The following is a 22,075-nucleotide window of genomic DNA, read 5'->3' as shown; positions in this document are numbered from 1 at the left end:
CTAATACCTTGAGAAGTTAAAGGCTACCTTAACAAAAATGGTAGTTTTGGAAATAATATAGGAAAATAATCAAAAATACAAAATTGAATATCTATTCTCATCTGGGCCTGGTGCACACTTGCAATCCCAGTGACTCAGGAGTCTGAGGCAGGGGGATCACATATCAAAGCCATCTTCAGCAATGTAGTAAGGCCCTAAGCAACATAGCAAGACACTGTCTCAAAGAAAAAACAGAAAGGCCTGTGCCTATAGCTCAGTGGTTAAAAGACTTGGGTTCAATCCACAGTATCAAAGTTTGTTTTTTCTTGGATTAACTTCCACAATAAAATTATGAAAATTTGTTTTAGTTGTTCTATGAATTTTTTCACATGTTAATACTAATTATGCATACTTTAAGAAAAATGAACAATTCCTTAGCTTGACATTTGTCATTTGAGATTATATCTAAAAACATATCTTATGGGATAAATGAGAATTTTCAAGTATTTCTCATCCAAAGTGGGAATAATTTGGGGAAAGCCGGAAAATGACAAGGGAAAGGGTTGAATTCATAGTGATCACAGTGTGCAATAAAGTGAATGGTGTAGTGGGATTGTATGTCAAAGTTGAAATCAAAGAAATGGAAACTCTGCTTTAACATACAAGGACCAAGTCCTGCTTCCACCTTCCAGTGAAGAATCCCGGATTCGGCTTCTGAGGCTCTAAGCCCTGCAATCATGGGCACTTATTCAGTCTCAGCACAATTAACATTTTTATCTTCCTGTGCCACAGAGTGTTCTCAGAGCACTCTGGATGTCCTTGTTCCTCAGACTGTAGATGAAGGGGTTCAGCATGGGGGTGACCGCACTGTACATCACTGAGGCTGTTGCAATGGAATGTAAGTTCTGAGACACAGCAGAACTGAGGTACACACCTAGGGTTGTGCCATAAAATAAGGAGACCACAGAGAGGTGAGATGCACAGGTGGAGAAGGCTTTGTACTTGCCCTGAGTTGATGAGATTGCACGGATGGAGGACACTATCTTGCAGTAAGAGTAAAGGATGCCAGTGAGAGGGCCACCTCCCAGGAAGACAGCCGTAATATATATCACCAGGTCATTAAGAAAGGTGTCAGAGCAGGCACGGTGAACCACCTGGTTAAGTTCACAGAAAAAGTGTGGGATTTCCAAGTCTGAGCAGAAGGACAGCCGCAATACCATTAAGCTTTGTAACAGTGCATATGAGACACTCACAACCCAGCACACCAGAACTAGCAATCCACAGAGCCTGCCGTTCATGATGACCATGTAGTGCAGGGGGTGACAGATGGCCACATACCGGTCATAGGCCATCACACTCAAAAGGAAGTCATCCAACGCAACAAAGAGTACAAAAAAGTGAATCTGGGTGATGCAGCCTGCATAGGAAATGGCCTTGCTCTGTGTCTGGATGTTCACCAGCATCTTGGGGATGGTGGTGGAGGTGAAGCAGATGTCCACAAAGGACAGGTTGGAGAGGAAGAAGTACATGGGCGTGTGCAGGTGGGAGTCTGAGATGGTGGCCAGGATGATGAGCAGGTTTCCCAGTACAGTGACCAGGTACATGGACAGGAAAAGGCCAAACAGGAGGGGCTGCAGTTCTTGGTTCTCTGCAAGTCCCAAAAGAAGGAATTCTAAACGTTGAGTACCATTCCCTGGTTCCATATGCATGTCACTACCAGAAATGAGAAAAAGAGCATAACTAACTTTTACAGACAGGCAATACTTACCACATTGAAATGAAACAATACATATTTTGCTATAAAAAATTAATTTTAGTGATGGTGTGTAGCTCATGTTGGAGTGGCTGCTTAACATAGGAAATGCCCTGGATATCATCCATATACCTCAAAAAAGAAAAAAGCCAAGGGAAATAATGAAATTATCTTCTATAGAACATGTGTGGCTCTTATCCCCTAAGGGATCCTGTGCCACCTCTGATGAGGAATTCCTATTTCATTCTCAAGGTTTCACTAGGAAGTCATGATTTTCAGATTTCTAAAGAGAAAGTTATTCATGCCTTTGATAAGTATAAATTAGCAACCCTCATGAACACTTTGGCTTCAGTGAATTTTGTATCATTCAATGTGGAAGGGCAGATCTCTTCAAAATACCCATTTCATTTTCTTTGGCCCCATACCCAGTAGTAGGATTGCTGCATCAAGTGATAACTATGTTTTAAATTTTGTGGATTCTCCATATTGATTTCCATAATGGCTTCATTAACTTGCATTCCCACCAGGATTCCGTTTTTCTCCACATACTCACTGGTCCTTGATATCCTTGGTCTTTTTGATAATAGCTCTTCCCACTGGAGTTAGGCCATAGTCTAACATTTTTTTGATTAGCATTTCCCAGATAATTAGCAATTTTGAGCACATTTCAGATGTCTATTGGCAATTTATAAGTGGTACAGATATGCAGTGGAATAATATTCAGCTATTAATAAAATGATGAATCTTATTATTGGAGACAATATAGATGAACCTGGGGACACTTATGAAGTGAAATCAGCCAGGTACAGGAACACTAAAGCTGCATGATATCATTCCTGTGTGGATTCTGAGAAATTTGATCTCATAGAATGTCAGCATAGCATGAGGGACACCACAAGCTGAGGTACATTTTGAGCCCAAAGGAATGAGGAGAAGCGCCTCAAGGGGAAAAAAATTACAGTAAAAGAAGAGGAATAGCTTCTGGTGATGTACTGTACAGTAGGCTAATTATAATTAAAAATAATATGTTACCTATTTTAAAATAGTTAGAGGGGAGGACTTTGAATGTTTATCACAGAGAAATGATAACTGTTTCAGAAAAAGAGCCAAACATACTTGTTCAATTATTATAAAATTTATACGTGTATATAATTTTTTTGTGAACTTCATAATTATATATCAATTAAAAATAAAGCAATACTAATTACTGAGTACAAACTACGATTCATATATTGGATCAGTAATCTGTATGAATTAAAACAAAGAAGTCCGCATTATCCCAAGAGAGGGAAAGAACATAAGCAAAAATGGTTAAAATCACCTAATATGTCTCATGGTGATGGGTACTAAGAGGAAAAAGAAAGAGTAGAGAGGTTGTTGTTCTTTTATAGCAATGAAGGGAAAACCAGCAGGAAGAGGGGAATCCAAGCAGAGACAACAAGGAAGGCAGGGCAGGAGCCACAAGTCATCCTCAGTGGTGTGGTCTTCACTGGGGGGACAGTCAGTGCACAGGTCCTAAAGAACATGCTTGTTACAAAAAACTGAGGCATGAAAGAAAGCTGTTGGCAAGAAGGAGTTAAAAATGGAGAGTGATGAGAGATGGTGTCAGAGAATATTAAAGAATGAGCTGGCCTCACTGCTCTCTGAGGCTACAAGGTACAGGGAGTCCTTCATCCACACCCGGAACCTTTGCCCTTAGATTTGCTGCAAACACATTCTGTGGATTGCAAAAGGATTCCCTCCTTGCTACCACCTGAGGGTTAAGTTCTAGCCTCTAGCTGCTAAGAATCACTCTGGAATATATAAGATCAGGTCGCCTTTTCTGAGCCCTCCACGAGACAAACACACACACTCACACACTCTCATAGCCTGATTTCTGCCATGGCCTCTCAGCACCAGTCACCCTGACAAGGTTGTGAGCTTCAACAAAACAAGCTGAGTTCGTCTTTTCTCTGAAGGATGTGGAGAGGGTACCTGGAGATTCCACTCGACACTCTTTCCATGAACAAATGAGTGAACCCACCTTATATACAAACAGAGATATGATAAATTGTGGTATAAAGGTGTATTAAGAATTGTAATGAAAAAAAGAGAGCTCATGTATAATGGCATAATTTGGCATGGACACACTTTATCTACAGAGTTATGAAAAATTGTGCTGTGAAAGGATAATTATGTATGTAATGCATTCCACTCTTGTCATGTATGAAAGAAATTTTTAAAAAAAGAATGCTCCTCTTCTTCCCTGTGTTTAAAAAGGAGCAAGAAAATCTGTGCAGACAACAGAGGGAGAAAGAGGAAATAGAGAAGGATGGGGAGTGAGAGAAAAGGAGAGAGAAGGCAAAGGGGTGGACAGAACATGAAGAGGTGAGGGCAGAGACAGAGCGGATGTGGACCCAGGGGAGCAGGACCTTGCAAGCCCAGGTGTCTCTTCTCCAGGAGGAAAAGGCTTCCTTGGTCCTGGCAGTGTTCCAAGCCCAGTGACACTCCCTGGGTAACCAGCACAATCTATAAGCAGCAAAATAAATTTGAAAAAAAAACAAAGTAGTGACATCATTTTCTCAGTCTACATTTTAAATGTTTTCATTATTGCATTGCATTGATGCATATTGTGGGGGCCATTAGATATTTTTAGGTGTAGATGGTCACAGTACCTGTATTTTATTTATTTATTCTTATGTGGTACTGAGAATTGAATCTGGTCCTCACACGTGCTAGGCAAGTGCTCTGCTCCTGAGTTCCAGCCCTGTCAGGGTCACTTTGACACAATCTCACATGCAGGAAATTGATTTTGTTCCACTTCAGTCCCCAGTACCTCCCATTTCCCTCCTCTCCTCCCTCCCACTGATCCTCTTCCTTGTGACAAGGCACCTGACAGACCATACACTTCAAAAGAAAAAAAAATGACCAAAAGTAAAAAATCAGCAATTCACAAGAGGAGATATCCAATGCACCTACAGCAAAGTGGGGAATGTTGAATATGAAATAGCAGATCTGTCTTCCCTAGTTCTGCCCCTTTCACCTGACCTACTGGCTTGTCCCTAGTTATGTCACAGATAAGGCAGGCCTTTCTCACTATTTTAAAATTCATACAGAATCATTATGCCTGTTCACTCAGTATATATGTGATCATTCCATACATGTATGTGCTGTGTGAGGATCACATCAGGGTAATTAGTGTTTCAATCTCCTTAAGTCCTTACTCTACTTCCTTATCTTTTTACTTTGCTTGTTTTGTGTGTGTGGCATCATATCATGATTGATCTTGGGTTTGGGGCTTTTAAAATTTTTTGTACGTGGTATTTTGTTAGACATAATAATTATATATGTTTATGGGGCATATCGTGATGTTTTGATACATGAAAATATTGCATAATGATCAAAAGTGGGTACCAGAAGAAAATGTGAAAATGAATTGCTAGAGACTTGGAAATAAAAGATAAGGAAGTAGAGAAGAAAGTTACGATTGAATCTTTCTTATCTAAAGATAAACAAACTCCAATATACTTGTGGATGGTGGATGTGAACTCCAGTAAAATGATGAGGAGCAATGCCTACATTGAATCATGGAAAATCAAGAGGCACAGACTTAAGAGAGACATGAAAATAAGTTGGATATATGTTGAAAAGTTGACTTTTTAGTGTAAGGAGTGCAGAAGAACTTTCACTAGGATTTTTATGTAAAGCAAGGATTCACAACTCAAAAAGTATGCGATTGTTGAGTCACATCTTTCAGAATGAAAAACCCTGCCAGGAGACCAATAACAAACCTTGGTCTATTGGAAAACATTAGCATCTGTAGACTTTCAGAGACTCCCCACAGATACATGTCCACTTGTGTGCTGTGGATATGTAAATGAAACAAGGTAACAACATGCAAAATCCATGGAAAAAAACTCTAAAGAATTAAAATTAATAAAATGAGAGAGAATACACACCAACCCTAAGCAAAGCATCTTAACAATTTGAAATAGAGAGGTCGACGGCCATCCTGTTGACTTCACCTTGACAGGTTGTGAAATACTTGCAACATAAAACTCTTTGGCATACTCATCTTCACTTATTAAATTAGTTCATTATCCATGTAGATACCAAGAGAGTAAGAAGATTAAATGAAATATCTATATCATGATTTTCTCCTACATGAATTTATTTACAGAAATTCCTTAATCTGAATTTTTTGCACCAATATGAACATGTGCTGAAATTTAATCCATTATAAATTAAAAAAAAATGAGCTCCCTCCAGTGCATATCTCTCCATACTTCATACCGGATTTACCCATTCCCCTTCATTGCAAAGTACGCAGACTTACATTTTACTTTATTTGAACCACTTCATGCCTCTCATCCCTCTTCTAATTGAGATTCTGTTACCATAAGTTAATGGTCAACAGTGACCCCGTGTTGCTGATTTCTTGGTCACTTATGCTTTTTAGTACCTTATAAATACATTAATAAATTCATTAAGCTAGCAACAGACACCTCCATCTCTGGGCTGCAGGCCAGGCTAGTTGGGCTCTCAGGGAACCTCAGGTCAAAGCTCCTGCCTTAATTCTCTTCAGCCCTCTCCTGCAGTGTCTGCTGGGTCCTCAGGCTCACCTGGGTGGCATCTCTGGTGGGAGGGTCTTCATGCACAGGCTTCAGTTCTTCCCTGGATGTTGAAGGTGCAGAGTGAGGCTCTGACCCCAGTCAAGAGAACAGAAATGGGTCCAGCTTTGATCCTCAAGTCAGATTTCATGACCCTGAAGAATCAATGTGCCCCAGGGTGTGTACTCAGGAGAGCAGGAGCAATCACAGCCTACAGCTTTCTCTATCTGCTCATTAGGCACATGTCCTTCTTTTTACTCCAACCTCTAAGCACCTGATTTCCCTGCAGGACTCTGGTCTATAATCAGAAAAGGAAGAGTTTGCATAGATTCCCCTGAGATCAAAGTGGAGAGCTATTAATCTGCCCATTTTACCACCAAACCATGAGCCTCACCTTCCCCATGTCCCACCACCCATCACCACATCCACCCTTTGTGTTCCACTTTTCTTCCCATGCCTAAAACTAAGAAACCTGCTCTGGTTAGGTATCTTGTGCCCTCAAAAAACTGACTCACATTGGGGACACAGTCTCTGGCATCTCCAGACATTTTCTCTGTCCCTCTTTAACAGAAGAGTGAGCTGTGTTTTTCTGAAATGTGAAACCACAAGACGGCACCTCTTGCACTCATCACACTTTGCTAACAATACCAGAAATTTCATGCTGGTAATGAACATACATTTTTATAATGAGGGACCAAATGTTGATTCTTGATTTTGGATGTGAGTATGAGTTTGAAGAAATAAAGACCTTGAATGATAGAAACTGAAAACCCTGCTATGTTATTGATGAGGTTGCCTGAATGGAGGAACTCAGCACTCTGGCAAGAACCGAAGAGTGTGGGCTTCCCATGTGTGTGCAGAAGGAGGGCAGTAGGAGAGGTTCTTAAGTAGTAAAAGCCACAGTGTAAATCACACGTCCATCTGTACTATGTTCCCTAGTCTCTACACAGCAGAGAGTGAGAGCAATGAAACGTCAGATGCCAGCATTTCTTTATTGTCCAAAATGTGTTTATTTTAATATCCAACATTTTTACCCCAATCAGAAAGCAAACTTCACCACAGTCTTCTGTACATTTTATGTCTGGATTGACAGAAAGCCACAGCCCATTATCAACAAGTCGGTGTTCCCTTTCATTTACCTGCTCTTGTTTGAAGAAAGTACACAGGGTAATTTTAAGCACAGGATGCACCATGACAGCAATGACAGCTGACAGTCACATGGGAAAAAGTGAACAGCAATCACAGGTTCAAGGGGAAAGGGAAACACATCAAAATGTGAACAGTTTATAAACGGCTTCCTCAGATGTCCATCAGTTTTTATTTATAATTTTAAATTAAATTTTAATTAGAGAAAATTGTAAATTAATGGGCAGCAGTAAAAACCGACAGAGAGAGAGGATTCCAGTGAGAGGGCCACCTCCCAGAAAGACAGCACCAAAATATATCATCACCTTATTGAGAAAAGTGTCAGAGCAGGCACGCTGAACCACCTGGTAAAATTCACTGAAAAAAATGTGGGATTTCCAAGTCTGTGCAGAAGGACGGGCACAACACCATTAAGCTTTGCAAAATTGCATGTAAAAAAACACACAACCTAGGACACCAGAACTAGCAATCCACAGAGCCTGTGTTTCATTATGACCATGTCATGCAGGGGAAGACAGATGACCATATACCAGTCATAGGCCATCACAGTCAAAAGCAAGTCATACAACACAACAAAGAGTACAAAAAAGTGAATCTGGGTGATGCAGCCTGCATAGGAAATGGCCTTGCTCTGTGTCTGGATGTTCACCAGCATCCTGGGGACGATGGTGGATGTGAAGCATGGACATGTACAGGTGGGAGTCTGAGATGGTGGCCAGGATGATGAGCAGGTTCCCCAGCACAGTGACCAGGAACATGGACAGGAAAAGGCCAAAGAGGAGGGGCTGCAGTTCTGGGTCCTCTGCAAGTTCCAGAAGAAGGAATTTTAAACGTTGAGTATCATTCCCTGGTTCCACATGCATGTGACTACCAGAAATGAGAAAAAGAGCATAACTAATTTTCCCATAGACAGGTATTTCTCACATCATTGAAAGGAAACAATACATATTTTGCTGTAAAGAAATTGATTTTAGGAATTGTTGTGTAGCTCACTGGAGGAGTGCTTGTCTAACATATGCAAGGCCCAGGATTCCATCATTAGCCACAAAATAAACAAAAAGAAAAAAAAAAGGAATCGAAAGTAATTAGCTTCTATAGAACATGTATGTATTTTGTTCCCCTAAGGGATGCTGTGCCATCTCTGATGATGAATTCCTCTTTTCAGAGTTTTATTAGGAAGTCATGTATTTTAGAATTCTAAAGGGAAAATTAATATTGCCTTTGAGAAGTATAAAAGGAGCACCCCTGATGTAACTTGGCTACAGTGAATATTGCTTCAGTAAACATGGAAGGGCAGACATCTCCTACCACACCTATTTATTTCCTCTGCTATATATCTAATACTGTGATTGCTGAATCATGCAATAACTGTATTTTAACTTTTATGGAACTTTTGTCTCATTTTCCATAATGGCTTCATGAATTTGCATTCCAAACAGCTTTGGGTAAGGAGTTTTTTTTTCCTCCACATAATCACTGGGCCTTGTTATCTTTGGTCTATTTATAATAGCACTTCTAACTGGACTGAGAAAATATTCTACAGAAGTCTTGATTAGAATTTCTCTTATAATTTGCAATTGAGCACTTTTCATATGGGTATTGGCCATTTGTATGTGTATAGTACACAGTGGAATAATACTCAGCTGTTGATAAAAGATTGAATCCTCTCATTGGGGACAACCTGGATGAAGCTGGGGGACATTATGTGAACTGAAATAAGTCAGGTACAGGAACACTACAGCTGCGTGACATCATCCATAGGCAGATTCTGTAAAAGCTGATGTCACAGAAGTGCAGCAGAGCAAGATGGCCACCAGAAGCTGAGGAGCGTGGTTGGGACAAAGGGATTTAGAGAAGCTTCTTAAGGTGAGCAAACACACAGTTAGAGAAGAGGAATGACTTCTGGAGTTGTACTGCACTGTAGGGAATTATAATCAACAATAATATTTTACATATTTTAAAATAGCTAGAGTGGAGGATTCAGAATGTTCCACCACAAAGAAATGATAAAAGTTTCAGGTGATTAACTAATTACCCTTGTGCAATTATTATACAATTTATAAATGCATGGAAATGTAAAGTTATACTAATAAAGTTGTGTCATTACATGTTATTAAATATAAAGCAATAACTAAATATCGAGTGCCAACTGCATTCCAGCCATTATATTCGTAATCTGTATGAGGTTAAAAAAGTCTCCATTATCCAAAGAGAGGGAAAGATCATGAGCAAAAATGGTTAAAATCACGTAATATGTCCCATGGTGATGGGTACTAAGAGGAAAATAAAGAGTAGAGATGTAATTGTACTTTTATAGCAATGCATGTAAAACCAGCAGGAAGGGGGGCATCCAAACAGAGACCACAAGGAAGGCAGGGCAGAACCACAAGTCATCCTCAGGGGTGTGGTCTTCACTGGGGGACAGTCATTCCTGAGGAACATGCTTGTTTTGGAAAACCAAGGCTTAAAAGAAAGCCCTTGGCCAGAGAAGGATCAAATAGGTGAGTGATGAGAGATGGTGTCAGATAATGTTAAGGAATGAGCTGGCCTCATTGATCTCTAAGGCTACAAGGTACAGGCAGTACTTCATCCACACCCGGAACCTCTTATCCCCTTAAATGTGCTGCAAACACATTCTGTGAATTGCAAAGGATTCCCTCCTTACTACCACCTGAGGGTTAAGTTCTGACTTCTGGCTGCTAAGAGTCACCCTGCAATGTATAAGCTCAAGGCATCTGACAGTCCACACACATTAGAAAAAATGACCAAAGGTCAAAAATCAACAATTGACAACAGCAGATATCCAAAGTACATACAGCAAAATGGGGAACTTTCAATAGGAAACAGCAGATCTGTTTTTCTGTTGTTGTTCATTTCACCTGATCATTGAGTTTTCCTTAGATTCGCAGCAGATACAGCAGGCCTCTTTCTTCCTGTTTTAAAAGTCACACAGCATTATTGTGCCTGTTCACTGAATCTATAGGTGACAATCCAATATGTATGTGTGCTGTGCTATGATCAAATCAGATAAGGAGCTTTCAATCTCCTTAATCACTGACCGTTTCATTGATTCCATTTTTTTTTTGTATGTGACGTCAATTCCTGGTTGATCTTAGTTGTTGTTGTTGTTGTTGTTGTTGTTTTAAATTTTCTGATAGTGTTATTTTGTTAGACACCTAATAACTGTATAGGTTTATTGGGTATATTGTGATGTTTTGATAAATGAATATATTTTATAGTGATCAGATCTGGATACTATGAATAAAATGTAGAAATAAATTGCTAGACTCTTAGAAATAAAAGATCGGGAAGTCAGATATAATGTTATGATTTATCTAAAGAAAAATAAATTCAAATTTACTTGTGGATGAGGGTCATGATCTTTAGTGAAATGATAAAGAGGAACACCTTCCAACAGCTGGCCAAAGGTGACGAGGCTTTTGGAAATACACCTGTGTCAAAGTGAGGAAAATCAAGAGGCACAGAGACATAAGAGAGATATGAAAATAACTTGAAAAGCGGTAGAAAAGTTGATTTATTAGTGCAGAAGAATATCATTACTGATAAAGTGGGGATTCACAAGTGAAGAAATACCACATTGTTGTGTCAGATCCTTCAGAATGAAGAGCCCTGGTAGGAGCCCAATAACAAACACTCATCTGTTGGAAAACATTAAAGTCTGTAGACTTTCAGACACTCCCCACAGATACCTCCCCACATGGGTTTTGTGTTCATTGAAAAGGAACATGTACAACATCAAAATCAGTGGAAAACATTCTGTTTGGAAGAATAAAATGCCAAAAGAAAAAAGAAAAAAAAATGGAAGGGATACTCTCCAATTCAAAGCAAAGTGTTTTAAAAATCTGAAATGGAGAAGTCAACATCCCTCCAGTGCACTTACTTGACAGGTTATGAAATAATTATAATATAAAACTCTTTAGCATACCTATTTTTCACTTCAGTAAATTTATTTTTCATGTGGATAATACCAAGAGACGAAGAAGATTCAGTGATATATCTATATCAAGAGTTTTTGATGCAGAGATTTATTTACCAAAAATAATCCTAAATCTGGAAATTTCTCACACATATTAAAAACGTGCTGAAATATGCTTCATTGTAATTTTTTTAAAGGATCTCCCACCAGTGTATATCCCTCTGCTGTTCACTCTGGATTTTCCATTCCCCTTTCTTGCAAAGGTATTCAGACTTACATTTACTGTGATTCCAACCTTCATAGTCCCATCAATCTTCTAAATGAGCTTATGCTACTGTAAGTTGATGGTCAACAATGACCTGTGTTGCTGATTTCTGGGACATTTTTAGTATCTTATAAATCCATTAATAAATCAATGAAGCTAGCAACAGACACCACCATCTCTGGGCTGCAAGCCAGGCTACTTAGTCTCTCAGGGAACCTCAGGTGAAAGTTCTGATTCCTTCTCTTCAGTTTCCTGCAATGTCTGCTTGGTTTGCAGGCTCACCTGCGTGGCATCTCTGGTGGGAGAGTCTTCATAAACATGCATCAGTTCTTCCCTGGATGTTGAAGGTGCAGAGTGAGGCTCTGACCCCAGACAAGAGAATACGAATGGGTCCAGCTTTGGTCCTCAGGTCAGATTTGAAGATCCTAAATAAGGAATTAAGTCCCAAGGGCATGCCCTCAGGGAGAGCAGGAGCAATCACAGCCTACACCTTTCTCTATTTGCTCATTAGGAACATGTCCTTCTTTTTACTCCAACCTCTAATCACCTGATTTCCCTGCAGGACTGTGGTCTATACAGGAAAGAAACAGTTCCCATGGATTCCTCAGGGAGCAGATTGGAGTCAGGTGCATCAGCCCATATTACCACCCATCTACAGGCCCCATCTTCCTACCACCATATCCCTCCTGTGAGTCATAGTTTTCTTCCACATGTGAAACTAAGAAACCTGCCCCGGTTAGTTATCTTGTGTCCTCAAAACACTGACTCATGTTAGGGACACAGTCTCTGGTGTCTCCAGATATTTTTTCATCCCTCTTTAAGAGAGGAGTGAGCTCTTTTTGTATAAAATATGAACCCATAAGGCAACACCTCCTGTATTCATCAGACTTTCCCAACAATACCCACAATGCCATGCATCTAATAATCTCACATGTTTCTAATGAGGGACCAAATGATGGCTCTTACCTTAGGAGGTGAGTATGAGTTTGAAGAGATAAGAATCTCTTCAGGCTCCATGACTTGAGCTCCCTTCTCATTTCATGCTCATTCAAAATGGCTCTTTTCAGATCTCTTCTCTCAAATTTCAAAATAAAATGTGATTTTGTATGTACTTGCAGATTTATGTGGGTGGATGACTCAAATCTTAAGAAAATCACAAATCCACAGGGACACATGTCCTATTCACACATGGTACCATGACCACTTTCTGTGGACCCACAAAGTATTTCCACAAACATCGTTTATTCCTCACAACATTGTTCTAACGTTATCCTTGTTTCCCCAGATTAACTTCAGAATAAAGGGCACGGGTGTGTGTGTGTGGGGGGGGGTGTTAACTTTCTTGAGATTAAATTTTCAATGGTGCCATTTTAGTGTCACATATTTTTAGGGCATCATATGATGTTTCCATTCTTTTATACACTGGGTAATGAGTAGATCAAGGTGAGCATATTTACCTCCTCAAGATTTATCATTTCTTTGTGGTGAACACAATCCAGACTGGTAGAAAAAAAGAAAGTGAAACAGGGCAAGGAGAGTGAAGGGAAAGGAGAGGTACTGGGGTTAAGTTGGAGCCAATTGTATTCCATGTTTTATGAATATGGCAAGATGAATCCCAATATTATTTATAATTATGAAGTGCTAATTGCAAAGGATATTGGATTCCATCATTTTTGAAATATGCAGGACCTTATCATGACCGTACTCTGCGACAGAACAGCAGAAACTTGTCATCCTACCTGACTACAACTTAGGACCCTGGGCCACCTTTCTCTCCATAGGATCAAGGATGTTCTCTCCATAGGATCAAGGATGGCAATTTTATAACAATTAAATATACAACAGTTAAACCTTATTGAACACGTTCTTCAACTGAGCACATGAAGGGAATTGTTCATAGTAACATTTTATATCTTTTTATGAATAACTAGGAAAGAGGAGGTCAAAGTCTCCAGAGCAGATCTAATTAGGAGTAGATGGAAGAATTAATTATCTTCACTTTATCAATACTTAGTGTGTACATCTATTAAAAATTGCACTGTACCACACCTACATATAATTATTGCATGTTAATTATACGTCTTTCTGAAATTGTTTAAGAAAATAGAATTGTTGACTATCCTGATATGATCATTACACACTATATATATGAATTGAATTAATATGACATACTCTATTTTTACAATTAAGAAAATAATTATTGAATAAAATATTTTAAATTATGCAAATCAAAATTATAAGATAATAGAATAAATCAGACATTATTACCCTAAGTTCATACATGATTATATGACCTATGTTACTATCTACATCATGTAAATCCGAAAAATGAGAAGTCATACTCCATTTATGTATAATGTGTCAAAATGCAGTCTACTGTCTTGTATAACAAATTAGAACAATTTTTTTGGAAATATGTTTAAATAATTGTTAAGAAATTTTTAAAAACTAGGAGAATTTTTTTTGTTTACTGTGAATATTTGCTTCAGTATTGTAATTATTTACTACCTATATTTACCCTATAACAAACCTCAAATATGAACAATTAGATCCACTCTAAAATAAATAAAATTTAAATTAAATGAAATCCCAAAAGTCAAAATATACATACACAAATTATTTCAAAACAATTACAATTTTTGAAATGCAAGAAAAAATGGTCAATGTGCCTGAGTCAGTGACCGAAAAGAATAGATACAAATGGCTTAGGAACATAAAAATGTGCTCAATTTCATGAGTACACAGAGAAAATCACATTAAAATCATCAAGGGGACTTTGAATACCTTACCTTGGTGTTTGCTGAAGTCCGAAATCTGCAACACCCAGAGACAGAGCGATTCTTTGTTGGGGAGAATCCCAGAAGCAGGAGTCTGTATCTGAAGCTCTTGTTTCCTCTGAGCTTAATTTATACTTTAGTAAAGCTTCTCTAGAGCCATCCTAACATGAGGTCTGGGACCATGGCCTACACTCGGTGACCACAAGCTTGTTGCCTAATGACTATAAGGTCCTGCTCCCTAGTGAAGGAGTGACCAGGAACCTCCAGAGACCATGTGTATCCGATGGTCCAACAAAGTGGCAATGCTGAGTGGAGTTTTAAAATCTTAATTTAATATTTATGGACAAGTGATTGTATATATCCATAGGGTGAACATGATGTTTTTAGCCCATGCACACAATGGGTGCTGAACAAAAAATCTTAAGGGAACTTGACCTCCCCACATCATTACCTTATGATTCCAGGTCTGCACTCCTCATTTCAGATCTTCATTAAACTCATGACAACATCTGGGTACTGTAGCCCCCACTCACCCCCACTCACTGTGGAACACCAGGACTGGGTCTTCCTATTCACCTGTGCTCCTGTATCTCTATCCAGCCTCCTCCTCCTTCTCCTCCTGCCTCCTTCCCAGCCTCCAGGGCCACTATTCTGTATGTAGATTGAGGCTCCTTTGACCTCCACATAGGAGCACATGCAGTGTTTGCTTCTGTCTGGCTTCTTTCATGGGACACAAGGGTCTGTCCCCTTTATTATCTTGTAAATGACAGGATTTTATTCATCTTGAAGGCTGAAGAGCCCTCAGTTATAAATATACCACATTTAGCCACTGTGAAGACTGCTGCAGAAATATTGGGAAGTGGAGCTACGCCTTTGGAAGCTAATTTCATTCTCTCTATTTTTTTATTATCAAGATCTACCTCCATAAGTCTGGATTTTTTTTTCTGCCTCAAAGCCTCTTAGTTAACGTGCCCATGTGTAGTTTTGTGGCTCAGACACTCTCTTCTTTCTCTTAAACAATCTCCTAATTTTTATTCTATTCAACTAAAATTCACAGAGGACTAACTCCTTACCAGGAACTGTACTAGACATCACAGTTGTAGGCACAGATGAGATAGGGTTCACAATATCTAGGAATTCATAGTGTGTGAGTTGAAAACTTCACTAAGTTGAGGATGATAGGAAAGAAAGAGGATCCAACAAAAAGACAGGAATTCTTCAGAGTTGGTCTCATTTGCATCACCTCAGAACACATCTCTGCAAGTGAGTTACCAGGGCAAAAAGGCACGCTGAGCATCACTTGTGAGGTTACGTGTTAAAGGTTTAAGATTTGGTTTGTTAAAATTAAATACAATCCCTTATTGTAGATATCTGGGAAAGTGCCCTGTTATGTTCACACAACTGAGATTTCCTGGAGAACGTTAAAAGGCTGATCCAATGTGGAACCTCAGGAACAGTCCTGAGGACAGGGAGCTCCTGAAGGGAGACCCCAGGGAGGAGTGGCTTTAAAACCTGTGAAAGCTGAAGTCGTCAAAGGGCTGGATGCAGGAGGCCAGGCTCTCAGACCCTTGATGTCGTGCCCACTGCTGCCCAGGAGAGTCCTGCCATGGCCTTCACTGGGACACCATCCACCTGACCCCTCCAACTCCCTGCTCCTCAGACTGTAGACAAAGGGGCTCAACATGTGGGTGACACCAAGGCCACATCAAGGCCATCTAGACAACAAAGTGCCTGCAGAACTGAGGAGGACCTCAAGGCCAGTGCTACAGTCTTAAGTGTCACCCAAAGGCCCTGTGTTAAATCTTGGTCCCCATCTTGGTGCTATTGGAAGATGGAAGATATACTAAGAGGAAGGTCTAAGTTCATTTGGGAATGAAAGGGATTGCAGGACCCCAATCTATTCCTTTATCTTTTCCACTTCCAGGACATGAGGTCAGCTCCTTTTCTCTGCCACATGCTTGCCACCTCTCTTCTTGGGATCATTGCAATAGGGCCAAGCCATGGGGCCAATCCATTACAGATTGGAATCTTGAAAACTGTGAGCCAAAATAAATGTTCTCTCCTTATCTATTGATTATCTCAGGTGTTGTGTTATAGTAACATAATTCTGACTCACAAAGAAAGTGCATGATGCAAAGATATTACCCATAGTTTAGACCCACATGCAGTAAAGGCTTTGAACTCGTTCCTGACTGTCAAAATTCTAGAATGATTAGAAGCTATGTACACTGCTATGTTAATATTGAGGTTGCCTGAATAGGAGAACTCGGGACTCTGGCAGATCACAGAACAGTATGGGGTTCCCATGTTTGTGCAGAAGGGAGTCAGTAGAAGATGTTCTCTTAATAAAAAAACCACAGTGAAAATCAAAGGTTCTTCAGGATTGTCTCCTAGTGTCTACGCAGTAGAGAGCAAAAACAATGAAATGTCAAATACCAACATTTCTTATTGTTTCAAATATGTTTATTTCAATATCCAACATTTTACAATTATCTTGAAAGCAAACTTCTCCTTCTCCACAATCTTCTGTAGATTTTATGTATGAGTTGACATAATACCACAGCACATCACCAATAAGACAGTCTTCTCTTCATTTACCTGCTCTCTTAGAAGAATGTACACAGGGTAATTTTTAGCATGGTAATTATAACCATGACAGCAAGGACAGCTTAGAGTTACATGGGAGAAAGAGAACAGCAATCATGAGTTCAAGAGGAAAGGGAAACACATCAACATTTAAACTCTTTACAAACACTTGTCCTGCTAACTTTCACTTTTTTATATTTATAATTCTTAATGGACCTTTTTCCTTTGGAGAAAATTGTGGATTAACATGCTGTAGTAAGGAAAGACAGCGAGAGATCCAAAGGCCCTTTAGTCAGTTTCCACCAGGGTAACACAGAGCAAAATATCACAGGCAGCATATTAGCACTGATAATATGGAAATGAAATCAGAGAGCAAGGAGAAGCCCCCTGCCCATGTCTTACAACATCATTCACACAGGCTCAGATACGGAGTCAGTCTAAGTGCCCATGACCAGAGGAGTGAAGGGAAAAAACGTGGCATATATACAACATGGAACACCCTTTATCCTTATGTGAGGATGAAATATATCCTTTGGGGAAACGTGGATGGAACCAGGGCACATTGTGCTAAGTGAATAAGACAGATACCAAAAGAAAAGTACTTCATGTTCTCTCACAAATGAAGAAGATAAAAGAGGTAGCCTGAATGCAGAATAGAGATTATTAGAGGTCAGAGAGGGGTTGGAGAGGGTGGAGAAAGGGAGGCTGAATTTGATGAGTGCACACTGTGGGCGCGTGTGCATATATCAGGCTGAACCTCCTTAATGTTTACAATTAATTATTTTCATCAAAATAAAATACAGAACAGTTCCCATCAGTCAAGGATCCCAAGTTTTGCCCTGTTAGAGTCCCATTCACCTCCTTCCTGCCCAGTACCTGGATCCTTAGAACCATCAATCTATTCACCATTTTCATACTGCTATCTTTTCAAAAATGTTATCTAGCACATAAAAATACATGCCTGGAAAAATGTTGTAGTTGATACCTCTGGAGACCTGTTTTGCCCATCCTATGTCAGGCAGTGTGGACACAATGTTGAAATAATAACAGGATCCAAAGATGGGAATAAACCCCAATGACCAGCTAACACCTAGGTTTGTTAAAGGCTACCTCATCAAAAATGGATGTTATGGAAGTAATATAGGAAGAAAATCATGAAAACACACAATTGAAAACCTATTCTCACCTGAGTATGGTGGTGCACATTTGTAACACCAGGATTTCAGGAGGCTGAGGTAGGAGCATTGCAAAGTTCAAAGCCAGCCTCAGCAAATTAATGAGGTTCTAAGCAAGACCCTGTCTCAAACAAGAAACAGAAAGGATGGGGATGTGGCTCAGTTGTCAAGCATCAATAGGTCCAATCCATGGTACAAAATAAGTTTTTTCCCCCTCAGATTTTCATCCCCAATAAAATTATAAAAATAACCTTAGTTGTTATGTACAGTTCTTTCACATGAGAATACAAACTATATCTATTTTAGCAACATAAAAAATTACTCAGCATGGCATGTATCATTTGAGATTGAATTATTTCTAAAAATATATCTTGTGGGATCAATAAGCATTTTCAAGTATTTCACATCAAAAGATGGGTATGATTTTGGAAAGATAGAAAATGACAAATGAAGGGCATTGGATGTCACAGAGGTCAGTAAGTGTAACAATGTGAATGATGAGAGGAATTGAATGCAGAACCCAAAATCAAAGAAATGGAAACTCTGCATTAACATAGAAGGAGCTTCCTTCTAAAAAAAGAATCCCAGATTCTGACTCAGAGTCTCAGAGCCCTGGAATCAGGGGCACTTATTCAGTCTCCGAAGAATTGATGCTTTTATCTTCCTGTGTCACAGAGTCTTCTCAGAGCGCTCTTGATGTCCTTGTTCCTCAGACTGTAGATGAAGGGATTCAGCATGGGGGTGACCACAGTGTACATCACTGATGCTGTTGCAGTAGAGCGGGAATTTGGGGTCATAGCAGAACTGAGGTACACCCCTAGGGTTGTGCCATAAAATAAGGAGACCACAGAGAGGTGAGATGCACAGGTGGAGAAGGCTTTGTACGTGCCCTGAGTTGATGAGATTGCACGGATGGAGGACACTATCTTGCAGTAAGAGTAAAGGATTCCAGTGAGAGGGCCACCTCCCAGCAAGAGAGCAGCAAAATATATCACCACCTCATTAAGAAAGGTGTCAGAGCAGGCACGCTGAATTACCTGGTTAAGTTCACAGAAAAAATGTGGGATTTCCAAGTCTGTGCAGAAGGACAGCCGCAACATCATTAAGCTTTGCAACAATGCATATGAGACACTAACAACCCAGGACACCAGAACTAGCAATCCACATATTCTGTATTTCATGATGACCATGTAATGCAAGGGGTGACAAATGGCCACAAACCGGTCATAGGACATCACAATCAACAGAAAATTGTCCAATCCTGCAAAGAGTACAAAAAAGTGAATCTGGGTGATGCAACCTGCATAGGTAATGGCCTTGCTCTGGGTCTGGATGTTCACCAGCATCTTGGGGACAGTGGTGGAGGTGAAGCAGATGTCCACAAAGGACAGGTTGGAGAGGAAGAAGTACATGGGCGTGTGCAAGTGGGAGTCTGAGATGGTGGCCAGGATGATGAGCAGGTTCCCCAGCACAGTGACCAGGTACATGGAGAGGAAAAGGCCAAAGATGAGGAGCTGCAGTTCAGGGTTCTCTGCAAGTCCCAGAAGAAGAAATTCTAAAAGTTGAGTATCATTCCCTGGTTCCATATGAATGTGACTACCAGAAATGAGAAAAAGAGCATGACTAATTTTCCCATAGACAGATATTACTTACATCATTCAAGTAAAACAATACATAATTAATACTATGTGCAAGGACCTAGGTTCCACCCTTATATACAAAAGGAAAAAGAAGAACCAAGGAAAAGAAAATAAATCACCTTCTATAGAATATGAGTGTTTTTTGTGCTCTAAGGAACACTGTGCCATCTCTGATGATGAATTCCTGTTTCACTCTCAAGATTTCCCTAAGAAGTCATGCTTTTGTAATTCTAAGAAAAAAAGGTTTCCATGCATGTGAGAAATAGAAATGAAACACTCCTGATGAACACTTTGAATTTTGTACCTGGCTGTTGTGATTTGTGCATCAGTAAACATGGAAGGGCAGATATCTTCAAAATACCCATTTTATTTCTTTGGCTACACACCCAGTTCTAGGATTGCTGCATAATGTGATAACTCTATTTTAATTTTTGTGGAATCTCTGTATTGCTTTCTATAATGTTTTCATTTGTTTACATACCTACCAAATCTGGGAAAGGATTCCCTTTTTCTCCACATTCTCCCTGACCCTTGATATCTTTGGTCTTTTTGATCATAGCCCTTCTAACTGGAGTGAGGTGATATTCTACTGCAATCTTGGTTAGCATTTCTCTAATAATTGGCAATTTCAACCATTTTTCATATGGCTATTGGCCATTTGTGTTGGTACAGATACAGAGTGGAATAATATTAAGTTATTAACAGAAGATTGAGTCCTGTCATTGGGGACAACATAGGGGAATCTGGGGGATATTATGTGAAGTGAAATAAGCCAGGTACAGGAACACTAAAGCTGCATGACATCATCCATCTGCAGATTCTTCAAAAGCTGCTCTCATAGAAGCTTAGCAGAGCATGATGTCTCAAGAAGCTGAGGAACATTGTGGGAAAAAAGGGATGGAGAGGAGCTTCTTAGGGGGAAAAAGTTGCAAGCCAAGAAAAGGAATAACTTCTGGTGTTGTATTGAACAGTCGGGTAATTATATTTAACCATAATATATTACATATTTTAAAATAACTAAAGGGGACAGTTCTGAGTGTGTCACCACAGAGAAATGATAAATGTTTCAGGTAATTAAACTAATTACCTTATGCAATTTTACACAATTTATACACATACAGAAACATAAAGTTATTCCTATAAAGTTCTATAATTATGTTAATAAAAATAAAGCAATAACTCATTACTGAATATCAACTATATTCCAGGTAATTTATCAGTAATACGTATAAGGTACAATAGTCCTCATAATCCAATGAGAGGGAAAGTACTAAGCAAATTTTTTTTTAAATCACATAATATGTCACATGGTGGTGGGAACTATGAAGAAAAAGAAGAAGTAGAGAGTTACTGTACTTTCATAGCAATGCAGGAAAAGAGGGCAGGAAACAAGTTATCCTCAGCAGTGTGACCTTCACTGGGGGAACAGCCAGAGCAAGGCCCCCAGAAATTTACATGTTTTTTTTTCAGAAAATCAAGGCTTAAAGAATGTTGTTGGTGAAAAGAAAAAGCAGAGGGAGAGTGATGAGAGTGTTGTCAGAGAATGTTGAGGAATGAGCTGGCCTCATTGCTCTCTGCAGCTACAGATACAGGGAGTCCTTAGTCCACACCCTGAACCTCTTAAAATATCTGCAAAGACATTCTGTGAACTGCAGAGGATGCCCTCCTTGCTATCACCTGAGGGTTAATTCTGACCTCTAGCTGCTAAGAGTCACCCTGCAATATATAACCTCAGATACCCCTTCTCTGAACACACCATGAGGCACATAAATGCGCGCGCACACACACACACACACACACACACACACACACACACACACATAGAAACACACAACACAACCTGGGCTCTGGTCTTATTTCTGTCATGGCTCTCAGCCCCAGACACCCTGACAAGGCTGTGAGTGTCCACAACACAGCTGAGATGATCAGTTCCCTACAGAATGTGGACAGGGCACCTGCAGAGCCCACTCGACACACTTTCCATCAACAAATGAGCAGACCCACTTAAGAATGCTGCTCCTTTTTCTTGTGTTTAAAAGGCAGCATGAAAATCTGTGCAGTCAACAGAGAAAGGAATAGAAAGAGAGAAGGATGGGGACTGAGAGAAAAGGAGAGAGAAGGCAAAGGAGTGAGAGGAACATGAAGAGGTGAGGGCAGAGAGCGAGCTGACATGGACCCAGGGGAACAGGACCTTGCAAGCCCAGGTGTCCCTTCTCCGAGAGGAAAAG

The 22,075-nt window shown here is 39.8% G+C and overlaps 2 protein-coding genes across 2 annotated transcripts; both read right to left on the bottom strand.

The window, feature by feature from the left end:
• Positions 1–752: 752 nt before the first annotated feature.
• On the bottom strand, positions 753–1,682 carry LOC101972798 (olfactory receptor 7A10). Its single transcript, XM_013363263.2, has one exon. The coding sequence runs from the start codon at positions 1,680–1,682 to the stop codon at positions 753–755; it is 930 nt and encodes a 309-aa protein (XP_013218717.2).
• Positions 1,683–18,863: 17,181 nt separating this feature from the next.
• LOC101972235 (olfactory receptor 7A5) lies at positions 18,864–19,793 on the bottom strand. The gene has a single exon (XM_005336323.2). The coding sequence runs from the start codon at positions 19,791–19,793 to the stop codon at positions 18,864–18,866; it is 930 nt and encodes a 309-aa protein (XP_005336380.2).
• Between the last annotated feature and the right edge of the window lie 2,282 nt (positions 19,794–22,075).

This window comes from Ictidomys tridecemlineatus, chromosome 2 (assembly GCF_052094955.1).
Source record: "Ictidomys tridecemlineatus isolate mIctTri1 chromosome 2, mIctTri1.hap1, whole genome shotgun sequence".
Classification (NCBI taxonomy): Eukaryota; Metazoa; Chordata; class Mammalia; order Rodentia; family Sciuridae; genus Ictidomys; species Ictidomys tridecemlineatus.
Note: the sequence above shows the minus strand (reverse complement) of the source record. Positions and strands in the feature narration are given on the sequence as shown.

Bases quoted from the DNA above. Each gene is read 5' to 3' on its own strand.
- LOC101972798 (XM_013363263.2), bottom strand. From the start codon at position 1,682: ATGGAACCAGGGAATGGTACTCAACGTTTAGAATTCCTTCTTTTGGGA.
- LOC101972235 (XM_005336323.2), bottom strand. From the start codon at position 19,793: ATGGAACCAGGGAATGATACTCAACTTTTAGAATTTCTTCTTCTGGGA.